Here is a 26549-nt window from a genome sequence, read left to right as displayed (position 1 = left end):
ATGAGGCAGCTTTCAACAAATATCCATCTAAAGAAATCTAAAAACAACGATATAAACATATGCATAAAGGTTTCAAACTTAATTCTCAATAGTGGAGGTCGTGCCACAACAATAACGGCTCAGAGGAACAATATCCTTTTGAGAAAAACAATATTTTTTTTATTTAATTTTCTTGGACACTTACACAACAATGTACATCACATGTAAAAACCCATATAATATACAAAAACAAAACAAACAACAATATCCTTATTAGATTAGAAATCAAATGACTTTGTTAGCAGGAAAAAACAAACAAAAAAACACTGACAGCCAATCAAAATCCTCCCTCCTTTAAAGCGCGCTGCCGCTGAGGTAAATTTGAACAGTTGTCTGTTGGTCGGTCGTTACAGTTTTTGTTCTTGGTGTAAACCAACTTTAAATTCACAAAACTTTAGTCGTTGTCAATCTAACAGTTACTTTGATCAGAAAATAGATTATTGCGGAGCTTTAAGGGGGAAAGGACAGAGTTCACTGCAGTGAGATTTCCCTTAAATGACCTGCACTGTTGTGCAAATGCAACCTTTGGTAAGTCTGCTGCTCTTCTATTGATCAGTCCGGGTTGGAAAACATCCCAGTATTTCAACTGAATGATGCTGTTAAAGTTCTTTTGGAGTTTTCCTAGAAATTAGATGGTGTTGTTGAATTATTATGTTGTGATTATGTCCACGATTCAAAATTAGTTTACCAAACCAAAGTTACAACCAAAACAGATTCTGATGGATACAACTCTCTTTAAGGAGTTTCAATTTTTATAGCAACATGTTAGTGACAAACAAATGTTCTCCCCATTCCTTTTTTTTCTTTCTCAAACTCTAGGACTGAAACCCTGTGGCCCAATCCGTCGAATGAATTCACAGACAGCATGTATGAAAGAAGGCAACTCCCGAGCAAAATGCTTTCAGATTTCCAAGGTAACTTAGGCCTACCACAAGACCTAATGATGATCTAGAACAAATCTAACGAGTCAGCTGCGTTTTATATTATGGTTGTCACTTACGGTTTGGGGAAGTTGCACTCAAAAAGACTACAATTTCAAATTATAAGGTTGCTACAAATAATACTTAGGCTATCGGTCAGTTTGACTCAATGAGCAGTACAATTTCCTTCATGTTCTTATTTCAGACTTTACCCACAAATCCTTTACTTCCCACATTTCAGACTTTACTCCCTAAATCCTTTACTTCCCACATTTCAGACTTTCTCCCCAAATCCTCAGGTCTCTTTCCATGTTTGTTTTCACATGGATGCTTTAAAATGTAGCCAAATTGTTAGCAGTGTTTACTTTCTGAAGCAGGTAAACAATATTGTCTGTCAAAATTACGAAACTGAAATATCAATCACTCAATGATTGCAGTTAATTAACATTTTTGATTAAGGCAACATTATGTAACATAATACAGATATTACTACAGTGTTATTTAACACATCCATAATATTGCTACGGAAATAATCAGGGGTCATTCATGGTCTGTTGGAGTAATTTGTTAATGCTTTTACATTTTTAAATATCCTTTTAATGTTCGATGGTTGAAGGGTGAGTAATGTCAAGTAATGTCATCTTATTGTACCCAGTTTTTGAAAATACTAGGGATGCAACAATACAGTTAGCCCACGGTTCAATACATACCTCGGTTTTTTAACCACGGTTTTCGGTTCGGTTCGGTTCTGACTCATAATAGTGTTTTTTTGTTATTCTGTGCTTAGGCAATAGGAACAGTAAGAGGTTAAGGAGAAAAAAATAAAAACGATTTATTGCAATACTCCTTTATTTTACTTAAAAGCTAAGCAAAGTCCACTAGTTCTTAGTGTATTGTATAATATACAATTAACACTGACATCTCTTTACCTCAGAGCGTCCGTTAACTGAATGTCACCTGAAAATCCGATAACATCAGCAATTTTCATTCAAGCAGCTGATTTCTGTGAATGATTGTAAAACTAAATGTATATTGCAGCACAGGGTGAAGTCAGTATATACATTAACGACGATTTGAGACAAATAAATGTACATTTAATGTAAAACTATATAGATGGCATTCTGTGGCGCGGCAGGATTTTGAACACGGTCCTGAGCCGAAAGGCGCCGACGGTGTGTGTAGCGCTACGTACACTCATAGAGAATAATGTTTTCGAATTTAAAAGACGTGGCGCTGCGCGTCCGGTGTGCGACCCCTTTAAATTGACCATTTCAAATAAACATATTTTGTGCCTTCAGACAGTGATATTGGGTGATGGCGCCGCAGATGTGCAGTCATGTTGGAAGTGTCTCCGTTTGAGTAGGCTACACGTGTAAAACAATGCTTGCACACAGTTATTTTTATTGTTTACCGTTTTTTCTTCCTCGGCACTATACTCAACGGCAAAACCGAAATGTCCCCACACCACGGATTTGAAAGACGCCGGCGCTTCCTCGTACTGTAGCCTCACTTCACCGCCGCTCGCCATGTTAAAGTGTGGAATGATGGTTAAGCGCCCCCTAAATTTAGAGCATATTGAATATTTACTCGCGGGGAATTTCCTTATCAGCTTGTAGACTTACAGGCACACACAAACAGTCAATTCGGAGAGAAATAAAACGCACATAAATTATTTAAACGTAAAACCGAAAAAACCGCAATTCACAAGCGCGTATTGAACCGTGGATGTCGTACCGAACGGTTCAATATTATATTGAGAATTGTGGCATCCCTAGAAAATACTTATTATTGTAAAGAGAAAAAATGTCCAGGGTGCTCAAGGAGTTCAAAAAAGGGTTTTTGAAGGTGCTCTTTGGGGTCGGGAATTCAATAAAATGTAGTAGAAGGAAATCCAAGGCACTCTTCTTTAGAAAATTATAAAAAGCCTTTATTGGACTGGCTATTTCATGATAGAAAATTTAAAAGACTTTGGGGAAAAAACAACCCATGCGTAGCGGCACAAACAGCCTTCTTCAGGGTAAGGATACTTATTATTGTGTTTATAGAGCGAACCTTTCACTGACTGTTTACAGTTTAACGAAAGTTACACTCATAATAGGCCTTTATCTCATTTCCTGGTTTCGTAACGTTTGAAATCGCCAAGCAGTGTACTCGCACTTCCGGTGGTTACTTAGTTACCTTTAGATGAAAAGTAGGTCAGTAAACTTAAATAAAATCGCGATATAGACCAGTGTCTGTCAATATTAAACCGCATAAAGACTATTTAAATAGGAATCGTGCATGTTCTGCGTGTCTCTGTGAATGAATGGCACAGACGTGCTGTTTCATTTACCACACACACACTGAGGCACGCATGACACTCGCGATGTTTTCAGCCTATATGAGGACATTAATGCACTTCATCAACACAGCCGCTCCGAGAGTCACTTCAACAGCATTTTAGCTTCATTTGAGAAAAACTATCATCATATCATAAAAACACAGAGAGACTCAAAGGTCTACACGGCAACCCGTCAAAATAAAAGTTTGGTTTAAGGGGCTTAAATGCTGAGTCTAATGAAAAAAAAAAAAAAATCACTGCTTCAGCCAATCCCTCCTTTCCACAATCAGCACTGGCTTAAAGGAATGGTCCCGAGCCAAACTTTTTTCCCCTTGGACGAACATTATTAAAGTTAGAGCTTATTTAGAGATATCAGCCTAATAGCTTAGTGCAGGCGCTAACGGATCCTAGGCTGTCTCTCGTAAATTACCCCACTAATAATGCCCAGAATGGTACCAAACTTCTACAGTAGAACAAATATGTTCTGTACTCATAAAACGAGGCATTGGAAAGTTTGTAAGTACATCAGGAGTTTATTTAAATAACACTTGCCTGACAGCTTATGCTACCGCTAACCCTGACGTCGAGGTCACTTCAGTGGGAATCTGAAGAGATCCCCCAATTTGGGAAAAGCCCGTAAAAGTCCTTTGCAAAACTCACAAGTGTAAGGGAAAAGCTAGTGAATTTAACACTCCATAGAAATATATCCCAAAAAAATTATAATTTTTTCCGAAGTGTTGACAACTTAGTGTTAACTAATAATTGTTGCAAACTGGTACCACCAACAAAATATTAGTGCATTCCTGGAACTGGGCCTCGTTACACTACATTCTTATGCATCGCTTTCTGCCAGGACTTTTACGCGCTTTTCCCAAATCACGGAAGTGACCTCGACGGTAGCATAAACCGTCAGGCAAGTGTTATTTAAAGGGACACTCCACCCATTTGCATTAAGCTTTGCATTGTTAGAAACCCAGTCATACTATTGAATGGTCGTGCAACACTCTCTCATTTTCCCCTGAGACGGGAGAAATCCGTTATTTACCTCTTACACTTCCTCCTACAATGACGCAAAAATCGTCATTTTGCGTCATTGTAGGAGGAAGTGTAAGAGGGGGGGATTTCTGTTGAGACTACAAGCACTAGTTCCTCATCTTTCCCAGGGGGCGGGACCCGCTCACGCTACAGACCTATTACAGATCAGTGGGTGGGACTTTACTCTCTGAAACTGAAAGCAATATCCTCCATCTTGTTTGAAGCTAAGCTAACAGGCGCTGTGGAGACAGATGTAAAGTTATGACAATAGCGGAGGAGAGTGCTCAATATGATATAGAAGAAGAGGATTTCGGAAGTCTGATGCTTGAATCAGGTGTTTGTGGCTACCTTTACAAGCCGCATTATAGCGAAGAGTGCCCGAGGCAGAAGACCTGCCTGCCGCGGACGAGGAGCCCGGACTGGCTCGAGTTAGGGCGGACTGGTGGCGCCGGTGATCTCACTATGCAACTCATAGACTGTAAGATGCAACTACGAACACAGAGATGGAGTCCGTCTGCGGCAAAGAATTTCAACGATGACAATTTCTCCTGGACGAAATCTCTGAATCAGACGAGGACACGGACGTTTGTGTTGAGAACTATCCTAGTTTCGCACCGCATATGTTCTGACTGAACATCCAGGTACCATGCAATAATTCACCTTTTCGAAAGAAATACAAACGAGGAGTAATGCACTAATGAGTTCGCCAACTAACTAGACATTTTGTGTGAATGTGAAATGAATTTCAAGCTCTGGTGGTAGCTAGCCTTGTAGACGGAAGAGTGATTTCTCTTATAGGCAGATATGCGCTTTCTGGATTAGTGGGAGTGGCTTGCGGAGCTGTGCAATGTGGTGCATTGTGGGAGTTGTTGTCTTTCATACAAATGCGTCCTGAAGTTATTTTTTGTCTTTCCTCGGTCACGAAGGCACCAAATTCAAAATTTATTTTACATTTCGACTACATATATGACCCACTTTAAATAAAAAACAATGTTCAAATGGGTGGAATGCCCCTTTAAATAAACTCTTGATGTACTTTCCAATGCCTCGTTTTATGAGTACAGAACCTATTTGCACTACTGTAGAAACCAAGAATAAAGAATAATCAAGAATAAAGTCTGTTGTATGTTTGCAAATTTTATTTGACAAATGCTATAAATGATTACATTTCATTTGATAGACATTATGTTGAACTAATTTAATTAAGCATTAAGCAACTTAAAAAGAAAAGGCTGCAAATGCTTGTAAATCTGGGATTATACTAGAATTAAAAGCTTGTTTAGTTGATTTTAAATGAATTTCAGCTCATAGAAATGCTTATGTGGAACATCCAAATCGGACGAGCTTGTCGGCGAGCGAGGTTATGCCGATACGCTTTTCTCGATGTTCTGCCATCTGGGCTTCCTTGTCTGTCGGCCAGTATTCAATCCAGGTGTCTTCACCCAATTGGTACCTCAACCTGAGATGATTGAGAAGAGTGAGAACATTTTTCATTAGGAGCATTTATGCACCAGACATCAGCCATAATATTATTTCTATTCAAAATGCAAATGCATCATCGTCAAACGTCTCAAAATTGAAGTATCAGTCTCTACATAAACCAAATTGAACATCATCTTCCAAATATCATACTTTCCGCCAATCTTTGGAAGGGTTTTGGTTTGACCCATGATCAGGTACGTCTTGCCCTTTTCAAATTTCAGAAAGTCTCTACAGGAAGGATGAGCCAAGAACGACCTAATTTTCTTTTCCGCATCTGGATCAGTGCCTGAAAACAGACACACACACACACACACACACACACACACAAACCTTTGAGGATAAAGCCAGTGCGATGGAGACTGTCTGACCTGCCATGATCAGAAGTCATGAAACACAGCTGACATCTTTTATGTCCAGTTTTTCACTGACACAGTAAAAAAGAAAGAAACTGGCAAACCATACCTTCCTTCAGCACTTGTTCAACTGTCATGTTATAGATGTCTGCGTACAGTGAGAAGCTCATGTCCAACAACCTGGTTTTATAAACTACAAGACAAAAATGTGTTACATGATCATCTACAAAACAGCTCTGAATATTTTTTATAAGCTGGCAAGGACTGTAGGCCGTACTGGGACTTTATGAAGGAGATACAACTGTCCTGAGAAGGAACGCTATTGTACAAGACATACTCAAACATTCTCTATTGCTAATTTACAATAAGATTTCTGGATGTTTACCGTATTCCACTTCACGTTCACAGGCCTTTTTTTCACGATCCGCCTCATCGATGCGTTTATTCTTTTGCAAACTGCAGTTCTCTGTCAGGATATTTCATACGTTTACCATATTTACTTTCTTTCTTTCTCATGGAGACTTCATGAAGTTATATTTTTAAAGCATGTTGTATGTTCATCTTGCATTTAATGAATAAAAGTGTACGTACCTTCCGCACACTGGCACAGCTTCTCGCTGCAGAGCCTGTTCAGTGCGCCGCCTTCCTTTTGAGGATGGTAGAACTTCACACAACGCTTATCTGTTAACATATTAAAGTGCAGGACATTGAAGCTGTCAGACGGAAGCCTTGTATGTCCAAAACCATTACTTTTCAGGAAATGGAGAAAACACTGTATTTTTTAAAATAATTAAACGCTGCGTTGTCAAAGTTGATTTTGTTGTTTTAAATGTGCTCTGACACTTGCATGTGTTATATTCATAACATTTTACCAAAATCAAGCTCAAGTGAAGTTACAAGGTTTTTGACCAGTGAATGTCGAACATACACGTTTTTCCGTCAATAGAACGGCAGTAAGTGCATCACATTACGTTTTCATCAACTTCAGGTTATTATAAGGGTGTCACGATTTCGATTTTAAATCGAAATCGATCGAAATTAATGCTCAATCTCGATTATCGAATCAAAAAATGGAATCGTCGATGCTGCCACGCCCCATATGTCACGTCACCTCGGCTTGCCTGTAATAGGTAAAACTCCTTTTCTCGAGAATATTGAAGCCTTTATTTTAAAACGCATTGCAGCTGCACAGCGAGAGCATCATAGCTCGTCTGAGCGAGCTGATTGTCTGTGCTGCGGCAACTGAACTGCACGAACCTATGGCGAGTTAGCAGTGGTGTGCGGTTCAATGAGAGCGCTTGGCGCCCTGCTAACCTCAAGCGCGCCAATTTGGACGCGGCTGAAGTGTATAAATTCAGAGAAAACTCGCCAAAGGACTTTAGGTATAAATCGACTGAAGCGAAGTACCAGATATGAGCGAAATAGCACGGCAAGGCAACGCAGTACTCGTTCCCTTATCTCTAAGGGAACCGAGGTTACACAAGTAACGAAGTACGTTCCCTTAACAGAACGTTCTCTCGTACTGCGTTGCAAACGCTGTGGGAACCCAATTTAAAACGCCGTGCTATTCGCCTGTGACTGCTCTGAGGAGTCCAGGGAGCCCCGGGACTATAATAGGTAATAGCTTATATTGTTTAAGTTTCCAATTGACTGAAGATATAAGTTATTGTTACATTATGTTGTTAATAAACGTTTTAAATTTGACAACATTGCGAACAAAGGTCAGATATTATTATATTGCATAAAAGTCTAAAAATGGCATAGCTTGTGCTTTCCATTTTTTTTTTTTTAAATCGAGAATCGAATCGAAAATGTAATCGAATCGAGGATTTGGAGAATCGTGACACCCTTAGATTATATAGTTTAAAGTAGCTATGTGGGAATACAGTTTTTTCTGTGATTTGGCCAAAATCTCATGTTATAAATATGAAGTGCTTCGCACAGACTATTTAAGGCACTATTGGCTATTACTCTACAACAAATGATAGACTAATACTGCCTTCACATGCCATCGGAATTATCGTAAATACTAGTTTCCAATTGGACATGAACACCCACTCAAGTCAAAATTTGAATGCGATGAGCTCGTAAACACGACTTGGGAAGTAGGAAATTTTCGATAGCATGTGAAGGCAGCATTAGACACTCTTCTCCGCTCCTCAAATACACAAAAAATTTGCCTTTATATAGTATTTCTTAAGTAAAGAAAAATGCTGTACTTATTTAAACAACCAGTCTTTTATTTATCCTTACATTGCAAACAAGCAGAGACGGTCCTAACTGTGTGCGTATATTTAATTGAATTGTAGCGTTTGAGATTTCACAAAAGCACTATGCTTTATTATGATTTTTAAATGGTCTTAATATATTGTACAGCCTTAGAAAACAGTCTAATAATATGCGGTTCATGGTTTCTCGTTCTTGAAATGCATCTTTTCCGGCATTTTGCAGGTGACTTGACAATAAATGCTACCTATGAATGTCACTTCTGTTCTGTCACAAAACGAGAAATATCGTCACGTTTTAATATCGCAAGATCTCGTAGCACATGATCTCGTCACACCCCTAGTTAGATGCTTTTCTTTTCTAGTCCCCCTGACACAGATGCTTGTTGGTACGCTTCATGTGTGCGACTGTAGTGTACCTGGGGCGTTGTACTCGTACACCGTGACTCCGGCGGGCTGCAGCATTCCCACTTCAATGATCTTGTGAATTCTGAAAACAATCCTTTCTTTTTCTTTATGAGAAATCTAAAATTACATTAAGTAAAAAACTAAAATGAATTATTAGAGCTTTCACTATGCAAAACAGCAATTTACCAAATTGCTCACAGCAAATGAGAAAGAAATCAGTTGCAATCACAAAAAGAGAAATGAAACAATATGGGAATAGTGGCATTGATTGTACCGTATCTATGTAGATGATAAGAGATCCTCGCTCTGAAAGCTCCTTGTTCAACTCAAAGCTCTGAATGTACTTATCCTTACCAGTAGATAACTGGTGAAAAAATCATGAGAAAAACAACAACAACAACAGGTGTGATATCAAAGTTCAAGTATAAAATGTCCATTATATAAATTTGATAGCACTTGTAAAAATATTACCATGGAAGAATTCAATATGCTGGACTCGTAAATATTCAGAGTTTACGATTTTACAGTAAACTTTCACAATTATTGACATTATTTATTTACCTTTGAGAGATCACGTTCATCCACTTTAAACCCTGTCAGCAGGCCAATGTCCAGAATAGACATGGTTGAGCTTCTTAACGGGTCCTTGAAACTGCAAAGGAGGCACACGTGAGGCAGACACATTGGTGACATTGGCACTACCCATCAGTGTCACTTTCTATTTGCTGCTTTTGCAATTTACCATCATGCATCACAGCTGCTTCTTGTGCAAAATGATCACATGTTAATCATCATTTAACTTTGCTTCGCCCCTTTTGCTGAAAGTATTACAAGGTTAGATAAATATCGAAATCATCTAGACGTTTTATTTCTGGTCTTTCCATACATTTCAGAAAAGAAGACGACAAATTAAATGGGACCTGTTAATCTTGTTTAAAGTTAGAATGTAACACTTTATTTAAGGGTCCAATTCTTATTATTAACTAGTTGCTCATTAGCATGCATATTACTAGGATATTAGCTGTTTATTAGTACTTATAAAGTGCATATTAATACCTTATTACGCACAACCATATATTCTACATCTCTTAATCCTAACCAATACTTAAACTTAACAACTACCTTACAGACTATTAATATGCAGTAAATTAGGAGTTTATTGAGGCAAAAGTCATAGTTAAAAGTGAATATGTATTCCCCATATTAAAGTGTTACCGTTAGAATAGTTGTATACTCACATGTATTCAATGGTGAGTAGATAACTTTCAGTGGCTGTATCATAGGACACTACGTATAGAAAGATAACATCATGATCCAACTTTATTTTACAACACAGCAGTTCAAATTAGTCATGCCACGTTCTCACGATGAATCCTACCGTCAAGCTGTTTTTCCATTTGCACACTTAGATCAAACACTTTACAGTCGCTGTCTTTCTCTTCAGGCAGAGCATAATACACAGAAAAGACCTGCGAGGAAAGTACATGAGCTTTTAACACAGAACAACAATAAATATTGCATTAATGCGTTCGTGAACACTCACAGAGAGCATGGCCAACCCAGTCCCTTGAGCGGTGATGTTGAAGCTCTTCGTAATGTCAAACTGTGAAATTCAGTCCATAAGGTAGACAAATAAAGACAACACACTTTTAGGTGAATCAGTTAACACATAAACATGTGAATCAGACTAGATTTAATCAGAGATTTAAAGTTGCTAACTGAGTGCTGTTTTAAGACCACAAACTCTGGTTCATACAGTCATATTTCCAGACCTTGTCTGTGCGCTGACGATTCATGTTGGACGATCTCATAGCAAAAATCTTTTTTTCAGATCTCTCCTGCACAACGAGCTCCAGGTCCAAATTAATGTCTTTCTTCTTAACCTGAATGCGGTACTCAGCCACAGCCTGGAACACCATGATCGTTGCCTAAACAAACGGGTAATTGGACAAGATAATTTTTTTGGGGGGAGTATCAAGTTAAAAGACATGGCCAATTAACATAATAATACATAGCACTACATTAATGCCTGGTTCAGATTACACGATTTTGGCACGATCCGTTTGACATAGGGTGTCGTGGGGATTTGTAAACGACAACGGGCGTCGGTACGCAAGATTCGGTCGTTTCATCTCGTGTAGTGGGCGACAACCAACGTCGCGTCTGCGATGCTTCACGACATCACGATAAAAATGTTTGTGTAACTTTTTTTCTGTCCTCCACTACGAGTGAGTAAGTGAATGAGTGTGTGTGTGTGTGTGTGTGTGTGTGTGTGTGTGTGTGTGTGTGTGAGCAAGTGAGTTAGTGAGAGTGAGTGTGTGTGTGTGTGTGTGTGAGCAAGTGAGTTAGTGAGAGTGAGTGTGTGTGCGTGCGCGAGTGAGTGAGTCAGCGACAGTGTGTGTGTGTGAGAGAGAGAGCGTGAGTGAGTGCGTGTGTATGTGTGCAAGTGAATGTGAGCGTGTGAGACGGCACGCGATGACTGGTCGGAAAGCAATGTGTAGTCTGACATGTTTCTTGTCCACGATAAGATTTTAGGAGTCAAAATGATCAATTACATCGTTACACCAGTAGGTGGTGACAAGTGATTGTTAAAAAAAAGGATTTGTCATTGAATCATTCATTTAAAAGATTAGTTCAAAAATGCAGATTCGTCCAGGAATGAAATAAGTGAAGTATTTATAAGAGAGTCATTGAATCATTCATTCAGACTGATTTTTTATAAACAATTAATTAAAATGAATTAAACGTTTTAAATAGACTGCAGCAATTAACATTTTCTCAGAAACTCTAGTAAATGACATGTTATTTTGTTTAGTTGTCTGTTCAGAATCGTGGGACAATCGTGATCTCAGTTTGAAACAAAGAAATCGTGATTCTCAATTTATCCAGAATCGTGCTGCTCTATGTTGTAGTTTTCAACTCCCATTACTTTACCCACTGCTAAACTTTTAGCATTAAAATGAAAAATATGTCCACATTAGCTACGTTTACATGGACACTTTTTGTTTCATCAGAAGGAAATCATTCCGATTGAAGTCTCGCAATTCACACTCGTTCAGACATTGAAAACTTATGGAGAATTTCTCAGTCTGGGTAAAAATGTCCTCACGTGTACGTAGATATAAGTTTTTTTTGGGTATATCGATAAAATGCAATATGCATTATTCCTTTAAGTTGAATAACTCCTAGGGGTGAACAAATCCAGACACATGGAACAAAATGAGGAGGACAATGTAAATTGTAAACAAGAGCATTCATTCGTTTGTCATTTGATGAAATACCTGTGTGGTGCCATAGCCTCCGTAAAGGGTTTGTTGCTTTCCCAGCCAACGCACTGCCCGTCCGGCTCGCTCAAAATCCTTTGCCATCACCAGGGCAAGAACTGCATAACCTGTGGCCTCGAGAGAGTGATAGTGCTGCCCAGGAACTTGCCAAAATATGCCATCTAAACAAATAGATTTTTTTATAATAATGTGTGTCACAATACACTTTTTTTATACAAGAGTGATAGTTCTAAAAGTTTAGGAATTGTTGGGAAACAATTGACACACACAACTCATATTATTTATTTGAACAATCATGTAAATTACAATAAAAGTAATATCAAAATTCATTTTAAATACACATTTTCAAAGGAAAAAAAAGAGAAAGTTTCAGAATTTTTTTTTTTTTGTCTTTTTTATAAATTTTATATCACTATAATAACCCTGGTATAACTATCTTGAAGACTGTAACGTTACTGACCTTTGCTTTGGGTGGAATGACTCATCAGGATGTCTTTATTGAGTTTTCCAGCATAGGCCAAAGCGTAAGAAGTCACAGCGACAGCATAAGTGCTGGTCAGACTGTGAACTCTCAGCGTCAGGTAATTAATGGCTTTGTTTACACTGCTCTGAAGTATGGAGAGAGAGACTCAGTGAGACTCAAGGCAAGGCAAGTTTATTTATATAGCACATTTCATACACTATGGCAATTCAAAGTGCTTTGCATAGAAAATAAGCATAAAATAAAAGCAAGGGAAATTAAAACAGTTTTAAAAGGAATTCAAAGAGATAAATAATACAGTTATAAAATGAATTAGAGTAAAATGATACAGTTATAAAATGAATTAGAGTAAAATGAATTAAAGTAGTAAAAAGATGATACACAGAATAAACTTCTCATCTGGCAAAACACTGGTGTATCTTATTTTGCATGTAGTTTTACTCTTACACTGTGTCTGTGGTGTTTATTCGGTGGGCCTAAGAATTCCATTGGACGTCTCCGATGGACCAGATTTTTCCCTAAAATCGGACAGGAGGATCTCTAGGACTGACCTCGAGTTCACTGCCCCATCAGTCCGCACATACCCCCCCCCCCCCCCCCCCCCCCCCCCCAATCCAGTCAATCCAGTCCGCACCCCACAGAACCCCAAGTTTAATTATACAAGGCCGATATATCTAAAATAATTTCTTATTTACCGTCAACATTCAGCAAATGCGCATCAACATCATTTAATCCATTCAAGGGGAAGGAAACGCAAAAGATTAATCAATTCGGTGTTCGCGCTCTCTCTCTCTCTGCGCGCACTTCGGCTGCGTGCGGCTGTGCACACAAATAACGTGCAAGTCCTGATTTTCGCCTCTTCTTTTGCATTTAAAATTGTTTGAATGTGTAAATTGGCAAGACAAAACACGTCCAAATTATAAACTTTCACTCTATGATGGTTAAATTTAGCAGTTGATCCACGAATCACATGCGTGCCGAACCGTGGGACCTGATCCGTGCGGATCACGGATCAACTGCGATCCGTTCCACCCCTAGAAAACAGTTTTCACGTCCTCTAAATGAACCAAACTCTTGATGTCCACAGAACCCGTCACGGGTTTTTCCTACATTGAAAATTTTTTGCCGGCCGCCAAAACGATTTTTTGTTTCGCCAAAGCCTTATTTGATCTGTAATTGGGTTTTGTGAGTGAAGCAGGCTACTGACGGAGTGACGGAGAGAACGATCACAGCGCCCCACCCCCGCGCGGGCACTCTCCGTCTTCAGTTCTGTCTTTGCTCTCTCCCTCGCATCAAAATCAACTGATCCTAAAGGTCGGAAGACCGAATCCATGTTTCACGCGGTGCATTCGGAGAATATTTTTGCTGAATTAGCGCTGGGTGTGAAATGCAATCAATTTTTTTGCCTTATCTTCTCTTACAACTTGTGACAAGCATTCCGCACATGCAGCTGACTTTAAATAAACGCAAAAAAAAAAAAAAAGTTTGAAGTGTTTTTGTGTGTGTTGACAAATCTTTCATGATGTCCTAACAGCCAGGATTCCCAATTTCCCACACAACACGTCCGCTAAAGTCCGATTCGCGACCTAATGACTCCTTTGAGCCGAGGGACAGGACACTGCAGTTCACAAAGGTTCATAATTTGCATGTGCTTTAATGCCTTGTCGGTTAAACATTTAATTCGCGTGCTAATGCGCTGTTCTCAACGCGTGCGTTTCTCAGCGCGTGCATGTGAAGCTCACATGCACTAAACGCCTGTCTACCAGCGCCTGGATACTGGACTAAGTTATCTTTTGAGTCTTATTGTGTGCTTATACTGTTAAATACACACAAGGTTTACATAAAGTCAGTTATGTCTAAAGTGAAAGCAAACTTGAGAAAATTGAGTAAATCTGTTTGTCAAATGCGTTAGACGCGTCGAGCGCAGCTCTTTTAAAGAGACAGTAGCATCAGTAAACAAGCTGCCGCTTGTCCGTAAAGGGATAGTTCACCCAAAAATAAAACTTCTCATCATTTACGCACTCTAATGTTGTCTTGTTCCAAACCTGTATTAATTTCCTTCGAATATTTTCTAATATTTTTCTAATATTAATATTTTGAAGAATGTGGCTAAACAGTAGCTGGTCCCCATTGACTTCCAAAGAAGAAAAATATACTATGGAAGTCACTGGGGTACATCAACTGTTTGGTTACCCACATTCTTCCAAATAACTTCTATTTTTAACAGAAGAAACAAACTTATTCGAGTTTAAAACAACTTGAGAGAGTAAATTATGACAATTTGAATTTTTAGGAGAACTATTCCTTTAATGTTAATAAAACAACAAAACTATTGACTGATAACTTTAAGTAGCTTTAATAAGTATCAATGCATAATTTATACAGTGAAGTCTATGTTTTGTTTTATTTTCATATTTGTTCATTTAATTACTTTCTTCAATGCTACTGTTAAATACACCTACTGTAGCTGAAAACATAAAGCACTGTTTATTTAATTTGTATATTAAGTTGTGTATGTGTAATGTGTAATTTTTGATCTTAATATTTCATAACAAAGAAAATATTGACAAATATTTTTATCTTTGCCCCTGTCTGCCATTTTGTTTTTTTGTTGTTACCTAAGGCTTTGTTTTTTAAAATATAGACATTAGTTTGGCTGTAATGCTGCTCAGTCACAAAATAGTAAAAACAAAATATAAAAAGAATCGTGATAAAATCGTGAATCGTGATTTTCCTGAAAAAAAAATTGTGATATGATATTTTTGGCATATCGCCCACCCCTATGATGGCCCCCCCCCCAAAAAATAAAATAAAAAGAATGAACAACCAAATATTAACAACGAGGAACAAAAGAAACAAACATCAAGGTATAGATATAAAATAAGTTGTAATCGCTTTCTTTTACTAGCCTGACAGTGATCATTTTTCATGAATAAATAGGATAAGAAAAAAATCACAAACTGTTTCTTTGTATTTATTTTAAATTTAACATTTATTGTCAATATTGGGCTTGCGGATCATGTGGGTACTAGGGGACTCTTTGCTGTGTGTGGATGACCATGTCGGTCAGCCACCACCGAAGACCAATTTTGACCCAGGAAAAACCCTGCCCGTGTGTGCACCAAAAGTGCTACTGTGAAAGCACCTAGTGCTAATCTCACTCAGTGAGACTGATGTGACATATTGTAGTGCTGTTTGTTTCTAGGAATCACACTTACCTGAACAGATCCAGGACAGATCTTACTGCCCTCTTGCATGGCAATTAGGACGAATGCAGTTAGAGAGGCATCAGCATCTTTCCCCCGTACGTTACCCTGGAATGAACATACACTCCAATAATAATATGTTGTATAATGATATAATAAGAATGTTTGGATCCTTCTGAAGTGCAGAGCTGTAGGTGCTACACGCAGCTAGAACCAGCCCACAGTTTGGCAGACTTTCTCACATTGTGTTAGTTCTTCAGTACTGGTGTTTAGGAGTAAATTTATGGGCTCCAACTGTTGTACTTGATTTTTGAAGTTCATACATTTAACTTACAACCATCTCGCTGTAATACACAGGGGCGTCTTCTTTAAACGTGCCGTCTGGAAGCTGTTTGGTTGTGGCCAGCCACTTGAAGGCGCTGCAGATCACATTCTCCTCTATGACGACTAGATCGTTGGCCATCGCAAACACTTTTGCCACATATGCCGTCAACCTGTAAATGGACACAAGATTAAGTATACTAAAAGAAACACAATTGTTATCTCAATATTTTTTCATAATTGATAAGCGTTGCAACGTTTACAGTTATTGAGCTGAACTAAATCAACACTGAACTGAAGTGATATAAACAATAACACTATTGTCCTCTTAGAGCTGCTTTACAGCTGAAATAGAAGTTGTTTCATCAGTGCTGAAAACTGTTATTTTCAAAGTAATTTAGTAGCATTATTTCACCATGTGCTACTTGGTCTGTGTATCCAGGCAGCATAGGACCCATCAGATTTACGGAAGGTCAACTCCAGCTGATAACCTTCACAAGAACAAAAAATGCATGACATAGTGGCATGTGCTTGGCACTTTAACTCAATTTAACAATTGAGAGCACATTAATGTTGAGGCTGACCTGTTTTGATATGTTTAATGGCTTCATTACGGCGGTCCATGCCAACAGTCTCCCACTGTTTCGTGCTGTCCAGATAATGAGTGGCAATGAGAGGCAGAGTCATAAAGATCATGGTCTGCTCTCCAGATCCACTGGGCTGGACAATGAGCTTACCCATAAAGTCTCCACTGATGGCCTGCTCGACTGTGCGCGTTATCTCTTCACCTGCGAGCATGGAAGGTAAATGGCTGTGATTTGGCTTTTGAATGTCATATTGGCACGCATGAAGATCTAGTTGTTTAAAATATTTATGTTCAGCAGAAGAAAGAAATCCAGAAAGATTTAAATGGAAAAAATAAAATGGATTTCACAGGTCCATATAAACCTCAGAAGAATGAAATTGCAATGAGATTTTCACCTATCACTGTGATCAGTGTGGAAGCAGGTGTGTTGGGAACCTTTCGGCTTGGGATGTCACTCCTCATCGACACGACCTGGACGCCGCCTGTTCAGATCAAGAGGGAATAGGGTGTTTTAAGAGGATTTCAACCATCATTTTCATTGCATATCCAGCATGTGTTTCTAAAGAACCTGCACCTGGCTGCTCGGAGGGGTTGATCTCCACAACGCGCTCTTCGACTTCGGTTAGCACACCTTCAGACTGAAAGAGAATAAGACGCGAATGCAATTTGGTGGACACATTGGAAATCTTCAAATAAAGTAATAAAGTGATTCCTGCAGTAGCCAGAAGATCCTTGTCTAAATGTTGGCATGGCAGACTCACCACCACTTTAAGATTCTTTCTAATTGCGTCATTGCGATTGGAGCTGTATGCTTCAGCTTCGATCCATTGGTCACGGAGATCCATGGGGATGATGATGAGAGGAACAGCTACGGAGGACATGCGGTCAACGGCAACTGTAATCTTGTTTTTGTTTTGTTTTTTTCTGGCACTGCTGCAAATATCGTCCGATGTCTTGAATTTTATATGCACCGGCTGGTATAAGACAAAACGGGATCTTCAGCCGTACAATTTAACCTTATAAAGCCTGACATATAAACAATAGTCAGACAAACACCTCAATTTATTAAGACACCCAAACTGATCAAAAATATGTTCTTCGTAGCAGATGCTAATATTTATATTGATAAAAAGATGAAATTCTGATTGTAATGTAAAAGCTTGTGATGTAAATAAACAAAATATTTACAACAGTGTAGCAGACTACTTGCATAAAATGCATATAAATATCAGTCGTCTCTCAATGTCTGCCAATAATGTCTTAGTAAGATAATATTTAAATGCTTTGTTTTAAAACTGTAACAGAGCTTTGATCATAAACCTGAGTATAATGTAGTACAACAATGATTGAGAGATGAACAAATAAACATTCCTCAAAAGCCTTTTGATCATATTTGATACTCACATTTTAACAAAAAGAGTTATGTATGGATTATAAAGTAAACTTAAGTTTCCTCAGTCCAGTGTTTATCTTGAACAATATTAAAGTTATTCTTACTTATATATTACTTACTTAGTTATTCTTTAATAAAAAAAAAAAAAAATTTACTTGATAAAAATCAGTGCAGATTTCACAGCAAAAAGACACATGAATCACGAACTGACGGTGGACGTTTGTTCAATTATATAAGGCCTTTTACTTGCTAAAAAAAAAGATTAATCTATCAATCAGACGACAGAAGGCATGTAGTAGATTGCGTGCAACAAGATTTTCAGCAAAGTTTTGATCGCGTTGATCATTTAAAGGCCTTAGAAATGTGTGTATCAAATATGATACAGCAGGCTTTAATGAGTGAAAACAATGTGATCAGTAAACTGCACATACTTTAAGCATCTGATTGCTGTAATTGTGAACAATAGCCTTTATTTCCAGTTGTTCATTCCGCACTGCTGAATAAGGCATCCTCAGTTCAATAAAAAAATCCTTCTTAACGGTGATCTCATAAGGATTTGCCACACATATTCCTGCATTGAAAATGAGTGAGTGTCAAAAAACAGCAAATGATAAATAGAATAACAAATGAACAAGAGCTGTACTTTTTACCGAGGGTCTTGGACAGGCTGATGGCTGTGATCTGCCAGGTTGTGATGGAGTCTTTCAGGAATATACCAGTTCTTAAGGCAGATGTTTCATCGCTAGGTACAAATGAAGACTGTCTCATGGTCATATCTTTTCAACATCTATAGACTATCAGGTTTGCTTCATTGTGTTCTGATTTGGTTATTCCCTTTGCTTGTTAGTTTCCATGGTTTCTGAGTAGTTACACACCTGTTTCTGTTCCAGTTAATTGTTTTACCCAGTGTGTTTAAGCCCTTAGTTTCCTTTGTTCAGCGCTCGGTCTCATTTCAGTTTACATGGTTGTTGATATCTAGCTCATGTGTAGGCCTGTCACGATAACAAATTTTTCTGGACGATAAATTGTCCAAGAAATTATTGCGATAAACGATAATATTGTCGCTCTGAGACCATTTTCATCTAATATAATGATAATGGCATAATAATGCAGGTACACCATTTCAAAGATCTATAAACTTTTATTTCTAAAGAATATTAAACATTGAAAACGGAAAACATTTTAAATATCCACAAAAAATGAACAAAACAACCAAAAACAATAAAAGCAATGGACTCTCCGTGTCTGTTAACAAAAAAATTCACTTGAATAAATACCAAAAACAATAAATGGATGTAAACAAAATTGCACTTCAAAAAATATTAAACATTGGGCCCGAGTGATTGTGTACTGTCGGGAAGACGGAGATGCACTTTATTGCGTGTATAGGCCTATGCTACGCACTGAAAATACTTGGTTAGGATTAGGGGTGAGGAGTGCATGCGTATTACACGCCATAAAGTGCGTACCATATTCATATGCACGCAAAAACTATTTTTGGCGTTTAAATGGCACGAGAAATAACATTCGTGGTATAGATACGCATTTTCATGAGATCGGGCTCGCTGTCGCGTTTGGCTTTGAAACCAATTCCATCTTTTTCTTTTTTTCCCCTCCAACTCACAACTAGCGTCTTCTCTCTCTCCCGGTAGTCGCCGCAAACAGTCCCGCCGGCGCAGCGCGGTAGAGGACTTTGCCCAGCAGTTCTCTGCCGCCCAGAAGCAGACGGAGGTGATCCCGGCCCAGATATGTGCCCAAGGTTTCTACCACTCCCTTCCGAGACCAGGTAGTGAACCTGCAAGCACTGCCCTTTGAGGAGGCAGACCCAGCCCTGGCTTTTCTCTGTCCCATTCTTGCTCTGCGCCTGTACGTGGACAGAACGCAAAGCCTCAGGACCTCAGACCAGGTCTCCGTCTGTTACGGAGGCCAGCAGAAGGGAAAGGCTCTCTCCAAGCAGAGGTTGGCCCACTGGATAGTCATAGTGGATGCCATCGTCTTGGCGTACCAAACCCAAGACGCACCATGCCCCCCTTAGGTTGCGAGCCCACTCCGCTCGGAGTGTAGTTTCTTCCTGGTTGCTGTCACAAGGTGCCTCGCTGACAGGTATCTGTAGAGCTGCAGGTTGAAAGACACCTAATACTTTCGCTAGGTTTTATTGCCTTCATGTCGAGCCGGTAGCCTCCCGTGTACTAGCTTCCTATAACCAGTAAACACCGAAGACCCCGCTCAAAGTGTTGGCTTGCTGCGCCATTCCCCTCCTATGGACCAGTGTTGCCTCCCCCCTACATAGGCCGGAGCCACCTCAGTGTACATATGTAACCGAGACGTTTTTTTTAGTTTTTTTTTTTTTTTAAGAACAGCATTGCGGTTCACACAAAATGTTTTTAAGTAAAGTCAAATTTATTTAATTATATAATCTTTCACTCACCACGACTGTTTTGGAGGACATGGAGGTAGATTGATCTCCTCCCAGAGCCAGGTTTCAGGGAACTGTGTACGTACAAACACGTCTTCTGGTTCATCATCAATATCATCTTCCTCACCTGAGCAAACAAACTAGTGTACACTACCATTCAAAGTTTTAGGGCCAGTAAGATTTTTTTTCTTTTTTTTTCTGAAGTGTTTACTCAGCCAGAACACATTAAATTGATTAAAAAATGTACAGTAAAGACATTCATAATGCTTCATAATGCAATGTTGTTGTTTTTTCCGGAACCTCTAAAAAAAGTATCAGTTACCACAAAAACACGAAGAAGCAGAGGATACTAAAATTAAACAATCTTACTCATCCCAAACTTTTAAATTATAGCGTATTTATATCATTACTTCAATTTGAAGTTACATTAAAAAAAAAGTTTTAGATGCAAGTGTAATATTGGAGCAAATTGATCAATTAATCTAAAAATATAAAAAAGTTTATTCTGATGGGTTGTAATTGAATTTGTGATCATAATATTGTCATAATATTCTAGATAATTAACAGCTATAAGTAACCCCACATGGACTCAAACTTTACAACTGTTTCTACATATTATAATATGTCTGAATGAAATTTAGGACAAAAAAAAGCTAGAAAGAAGCATTTGAGAGTTAATCAGGTGAATAATTCTCCTGCTGAAATCACTGCACGATTGAGAGCTGTGAGAATGCATTTGCAAATGAGGCACAAATCTCACTGCGGGCCAGAAGCTTCTCATCCTCGCTGTCGTACGTCCTTCTGTGGTCTTCGATCACGTTGCAGCAGTGCAGGAAGGCCTGGACACATTCCTCTACATCTAAGATGTATTTGGCTCGCCGTTCACACGAGTAGCCGAGTGTACTCTTTTGCATGCCGTCCACGCAGCACTTCTTCAGTTCGCCAGAGTATTTACCACCTGAGAAAACAATGTTAGTGTAGAAGAGATGAAGAGCAGACAGTGAGGGCAGAAGGAGAAAAACTGCATAAACTTATCTTCAATAAAACATGTCCACCTTCAACATGCACGATTTTTGGGGACATCTAATTGCGATTTTTCTGATAAAAATTGCAACTGTGATTTAAAATGCAAACTTAAAAAAATCCAGGTTTGCTGTTCTTGTTTGTAGGGCTGCACAATTTGGCCAAAATGTTGATATGACTAAATAAAAATGACAAAAGAAACTAAATAAAAACTATTACTTATGTAATATTTCACTGTTAAATACAACCAATGGTGTATTTTAAGAAAACATATTTAATAATAATAACAATAATAATATTTTACTTTGCAACTGTAAAATTGTAATACTAATATGTGACCCGTCACGGAAACCAAGGACACAAGTCGGCAGCACAACTTTCGAGCAAAATGAGAAAGAAGCGGGTTTTTTTCAAAATTGGTGATTTTCGTTTTTTTGCAGAATCTGTAAGTTGAGATCACGAAGAAGCCTCTCCATGTTTGAGATAGCAGTATTGGTATATTTAAAAGCGTACATTTTGATGTTTAAATCGCCTTGTTTTTCGGAGATTCTAGCACGCAGTAGGGGGCGTGTCATTGTCGGTGTGTATTTCCATACTGAATTGCCGGCGTGGCTACTTATTATGCAGCGCTCGGGCCGGCTCTATCTGATTTCAAAATTCAATGAAGATGGACGCCAATAACATTACGATGTCCAGCAATCGATTTAAATAGTAGCTTACATGGGGTTAAAATGGGGTTAAAATGGGGTTTAATTTGTCGTCAGTGTGAACACATAGATCCGCCAATGTAGTCAACGTGCATATGAATGGTACAGTGGTAGAGCGTTCGCCAGCCGTGTCAGAGGTTGAGAGTTCGATTCCGCCCTTGAATAATTTTTTTTTTTTTTTTCGTATAGTTTTTTTTCTCTCTTCAAAACGATTATGTTCATCAGTGGTTGTATATCAAGCAGGGACATGCAAACGTTTGAATTATTTTGTTATTTCAACAGAACAAATAGAGAGTATCCGCAACGGATTGAAGCGCGCGTCGAGTGAATACAATGCAGTGTGCGCGCGAGCCACAAGAGTAAACACTGTATCTGCGCCACTGATCGCAGCAGCAACGAGCACTTTGATCACTTGATAAAAAAAAAACACATTTCAGCGCTAGTATCTTATTTAAAAAACGAACTAAATGAATGCTCTGCCAGTTAACTGGAGATGTTTTATTTAGAGAATTTGTAGAATTGGTACATTCAGGGGGAGGGGGAGACGGGGGAGCTTTACAGGGGGTATGACTTATCTAAATGAGATGTAAATGAGCCCTATTGTCATTCCCAGAAGCGTGAGAACTTGCCAATCTTTAGAAGCAGATTTCTACCATTTCAGTTTTTTTGAGTGCCTACCTTCAAATGGCCACAACTTCTCCAAATATTATCAGATTTCCATGTGTTATACATCGTTGGAAAGCTTGAATACTACACTTTCAGAATATGTGAATAACTCAAAATGCCCCAGAACCGACTTGTGTCCCTACTTTCCGTGACTGGTCACATGTTTATGACTCTTAATTTCTTAATTTTCCAACGTTCAAACACTGGCGGAGCTGCTTGCGTGTAAAATAACACAGTGACACACTTCACTCTGAAACACGCACATTTATTTAATTAAATTGCAGCCTTATCATAACCTTGGTTTTATTTCAATGAATTGTTCAGCCCTAATAAAAAGATTCTTTACCCAAAGTAGTGGTGACCTGCAGAAGACTCTCGGCTCGCCGTTTTCTCTTAGATGGAGCAGGGCACTCGTTATCTACAAGAACATTAAATATTTCTTTAGAAATGTAGAGCACAAAAGAAAACAAAACAGTTCAATTCCAACAAAAGGAATGAATCAATACTTGTTCTGGTGTCGGTTCCTCCTGCAGTGCTGGACTCAAACATCAGACCTGCATCACTGAAAACCCCCATACTGTCCCTTCCACTTCCTGCTGTGCAGCCGGTGTCATGCTTCTCTATGATGTCCCAGATCTAAAGCAGGTAAAGCCTAGTTCACACTACATGATTTTAAAACGTCGGGCTGAACTGTGCGGTTCACACTACATGACTTGCTCTCTGTGAAATCAGGAGTGTTCAAGTTGTTGAGCTGTTCACACCACACAACACAACGTGATTGATCCACAACAGGAGGTAACGCACTACACGAGTTGACAACAACTCTGTCACCCAACGATTCTATCTTGTCTACAAACCACGTTTTGTCACGAAAAATCACGCGATAAAACGAACCGGAAATGACGCGAAACAGCGCACGCGCCACTACCCAGCGAAGACGAAAAAGAACACAACACGCGAATATGACGTCAGACAGAAATTAGTGCTGCAAACTGTTTGTGCGATGATTTGCTCTGAAAAAAAAACGCAAAAAAAAAATTATGAGAAAAGAAAGAGTGGATCTGCATACGTGAACAGCTGGGATTGTCTGTGCTACAGAAAGAGTTGGAGGTGAGTAGGCTGCAGCATGTTTATATCGGAGATGTAGCTGCATGCTTATGTTTGTCTGACGGCCCGCGTATTTACTTTTTTACAGTCTATGGTATTTACCCGGTGACCTCAACCCATGCCTTGCTCTGACTGGCTGTAGCTCATGACATCACATGAGATTGAGTCGTGCGACAGCTCCGGATATCTAGCATGCTAGATATTTTTCTGGGCTCGGCGACGCGTCAGCGAGGCGTCTGCGAGCGTCTTTGATGCGTTGTTGGCTCTTTCATACTAACAGATTGGCGAACGTTCATCGCTCGCTAATCCCCCGCGATTTGCATGCGATAACACCCTGACCTGTTGGCGAGCTCAACGATTTGCAAATCGGGCTTAAATCGGGCTTAAAGTCATGTAGTGTGAACTAGGCTTAAGAGACTACGTAATTTTAAGTCGGAAACTACAAAGGTTATTGTACATGAGGTTACTTACCTTAGTCTGAGTGAGTCTGTTCTTGTCATTAAGGACATAAACACCCTTATCTACAGCTACCAGCCCAACTTTAGCTCCAGGGTCTCCAGTTATTTTCAGGCTGAGCTGATCTCCTGGGCCAAATTGCGCCTGGTCCTTTACCTCAACTTTGAGCTGGGATTAAAAACAGTAAAGAGATACTTAGCAATTTTGATGGTAGTGGGAGAACTTTTCTTGATCATGGTTTATCAGTTGACCCACCGTTCCCATGCACGTGTCCTTCACGTCGACCCAGACTGAATCAGACACCACCTCAGACTTGCCCACATGGTAATAAGCCACAAAGCGGAAGGACGGCACCATGTCTTTGGTTACAGGTAGAGACAGCGTCACTAGAGCTTGTCCGCTCCTCTTAAATCTGTCTGCTTGAACAATCTGACCTTTACTTAAGATCTGTGGGAATAAAGATAAATACAGCCAGCATAAATTACATTAATAGATTATCAGACATAATAATAAAATATACACATCATAAACATCAAAACAATAAAAAATATAAACATCATAAGACATCTGCCCAGCTAACAGACTTTTGTTATAAGAACGTTCTCCAAATATTCAGTGTTGGTTCTGGGAATGTGAAAAATGTCCAGTTTTCTTGACGTTAGAGGAACGTGTTTTAAAAGGTATAATGTTCCTCAAACGTTCTTTCAACTTAATTTTGATTTAAAATTCAACATTATAGGAACATTGATTTCTAACATTCCAAGAACATAAAAATGTCCAGTCTCCTTAATGTTACTAAAATGTTATTTAAAGGTTAGTGTGATGTTCCTGAAACATTCTTTCAATCATCTTTCGAAAGAGTAATAAGAACACAAACTACAACTTTATTCAGACACAGCCTTAGATGAACTGAAGATAAAAGACATTAACTCTCTCAAGATCTAATTAAACAACTCCACAAACAGCATTACCAGCTTCACTGATCTCCATGATGCTGACCTTAAATGAAACATTTTCAATAAGACATCAACATCTAAACCTCTGTTAATTCTCAATAAGAGCTTCTGTAGACGTCTGTCAGAAATAAAGTCAGTCTGGTTAGTAATAAGTGAAGCTGGTAATGCTGTTTGTGGAGTTGTTTAATCAGATCTTCAGAGTTAATGTCTTTTTATCTTCAGTTCATCTAAGGCTGTGACTGAATAAAGTTGTAGTTTGTGTTCTTATTACTCTTTCGAAAGATGATTGAAAGAATGTTTCAGGAACATCACACTAACCTTTAAATAACATTGTGTTGAATTAAAATTCAACTATAATGTTGAATTTAAAATCAAAATTAAGTTGAACGAACGGTTTGAGGAACATTATACCTTTTAAAACACATTCCTCTAGCGTCAAGAAAACTGGACATTTTTCACGTTCCCAGAACCAACACTGAATATTTGGAGAACGTTCTTGTAACAAAAGTCTCTTAGCTGGGTGATGTGATAATTTATTTGAAAAATCAGTGGCATTTGCCAGGCTCAAAGACAATTAGTGGCCACATTAAATATGACTAAGCTAAATTTACTTTAAAGTTAACTTTTAAGTTCAGTTTTATCTTGTTAGTGTATTTAACAATTTATAAATGAATAAAACTGTGATAAACGGTTTTAACGTGTTATTCAACTAAATATTTAGCCTATTCCACAAAAAGTTGTAAATTGTATTAAATAGTGTCACTGCCAAGTCGCTTACACTCCAGCATGGATGTAGATTTTAATTTTAATTTTTATTTTTTTTGCAAAGCATGCACATGTATGAATATAATTTGCATAACTCATGTCTAAATGGATGTAAAATATTTAACTGATATCAAACATCTAAGACATACAAAGTAGTGTCTGAGCACCAATTGCATCATGTGATCCTCACCATATAGGTGAAATCCTGTTTTGTCACTCCAGGGCTGTTTCCCAGATTCAAATTGACTTTAATTTGATCACCGATCTGAAGCTCTGCAGCATCAATGCCGATGTGCAGGTAGTTGTTGGAGCCGCCTTTGGGAATGTAGGGCAGAGCCGTCATCGTCTTCACTGCCTGCTGGTCGTTGTTTAATTGTGGATCTTTGGTCTTTGCCTGGAA

The 26549-nt window shown here is 38.7% G+C and overlaps 1 protein-coding gene and 1 long non-coding RNA gene across 3 annotated transcripts in view; one reads left to right on the top strand and one right to left on the bottom strand.

Annotated features, from left to right (window-relative positions):
• The first annotated feature begins 388 nt into the window (after nucleotides 1-388).
• On the top strand, nucleotides 389-26439 carry LOC307152817. 2 transcript variants are annotated; one of them, XR_013820057.1, is made up of 4 exons: nucleotides 389-567; nucleotides 859-953; nucleotides 23399-23510; nucleotides 26372-26439. It is a non-coding gene; the product is annotated as an uncharacterized lncRNA (long non-coding RNA). The 2 variants fall into 2 exon arrangements; XR_013820058.1 differs by lacking the exon at nucleotides 26372-26439 and adding an exon at nucleotides 24477-24550.
• The window catches only part of c3a.5 (complement C3a, tandem duplicate 5), a 28632-nt gene continuing 7515 nt past the window's right edge, over nucleotides 5433-26549 (bottom strand). The window contains exons 12-41 of the mRNA XM_079860470.1: nucleotides 26340-26543; nucleotides 24684-24875; nucleotides 24444-24596; nucleotides 23372-23501; nucleotides 23212-23283; nucleotides 21230-21427; nucleotides 20482-20596; nucleotides 18704-18795; nucleotides 18485-18624; nucleotides 17422-17634; nucleotides 17235-17298; nucleotides 17056-17142; nucleotides 16659-16862; nucleotides 16490-16565; nucleotides 16088-16247; nucleotides 15766-15861; nucleotides 12527-12674; nucleotides 12064-12227; nucleotides 10555-10710; nucleotides 10326-10385; nucleotides 10161-10251; nucleotides 10021-10069; nucleotides 9344-9434; nucleotides 9057-9146; nucleotides 8794-8899; nucleotides 6741-6830; nucleotides 6535-6615; nucleotides 6259-6342; nucleotides 5947-6082; nucleotides 5433-5773 (exon numbers count right to left, since the gene is read on the bottom strand). Of these exons, the coding sequence (XP_079716596.1) occupies nucleotides 5632-5773; nucleotides 5947-6082; nucleotides 6259-6342; nucleotides 6535-6615; nucleotides 6741-6830; nucleotides 8794-8899; nucleotides 9057-9146; nucleotides 9344-9434; nucleotides 10021-10069; nucleotides 10161-10251; nucleotides 10326-10385; nucleotides 10555-10710; nucleotides 12064-12227; nucleotides 12527-12674; nucleotides 15766-15861; nucleotides 16088-16247; nucleotides 16490-16565; nucleotides 16659-16862; nucleotides 17056-17142; nucleotides 17235-17298; nucleotides 17422-17634; nucleotides 18485-18624; nucleotides 18704-18795; nucleotides 20482-20596; nucleotides 21230-21427; nucleotides 23212-23283; nucleotides 23372-23501; nucleotides 24444-24596; nucleotides 24684-24875; nucleotides 26340-26543 (3684 nt within the window). The 3' untranslated portion in view covers nucleotides 5433-5631. The remainder of the gene's footprint in view (nucleotides 5774-5946; nucleotides 6083-6258; nucleotides 6343-6534; nucleotides 6616-6740; nucleotides 6831-8793; nucleotides 8900-9056; nucleotides 9147-9343; nucleotides 9435-10020; nucleotides 10070-10160; nucleotides 10252-10325; nucleotides 10386-10554; nucleotides 10711-12063; nucleotides 12228-12526; nucleotides 12675-15765; nucleotides 15862-16087; nucleotides 16248-16489; nucleotides 16566-16658; nucleotides 16863-17055; nucleotides 17143-17234; nucleotides 17299-17421; nucleotides 17635-18484; nucleotides 18625-18703; nucleotides 18796-20481; nucleotides 20597-21229; nucleotides 21428-23211; nucleotides 23284-23371; nucleotides 23502-24443; nucleotides 24597-24683; nucleotides 24876-26339; nucleotides 26544-26549) is intronic.

The sequence above is a fragment of the Squalius cephalus genome (genome assembly GCF_949319135.1).
Source record: "Squalius cephalus genome assembly, chromosome: 2".
Classification (NCBI taxonomy): domain Eukaryota; kingdom Metazoa; phylum Chordata; class Actinopteri; order Cypriniformes; family Leuciscidae; genus Squalius; species Squalius cephalus.
Note: the sequence above shows the minus strand (reverse complement) of the source record. Positions and strands in the feature narration are given on the sequence as shown.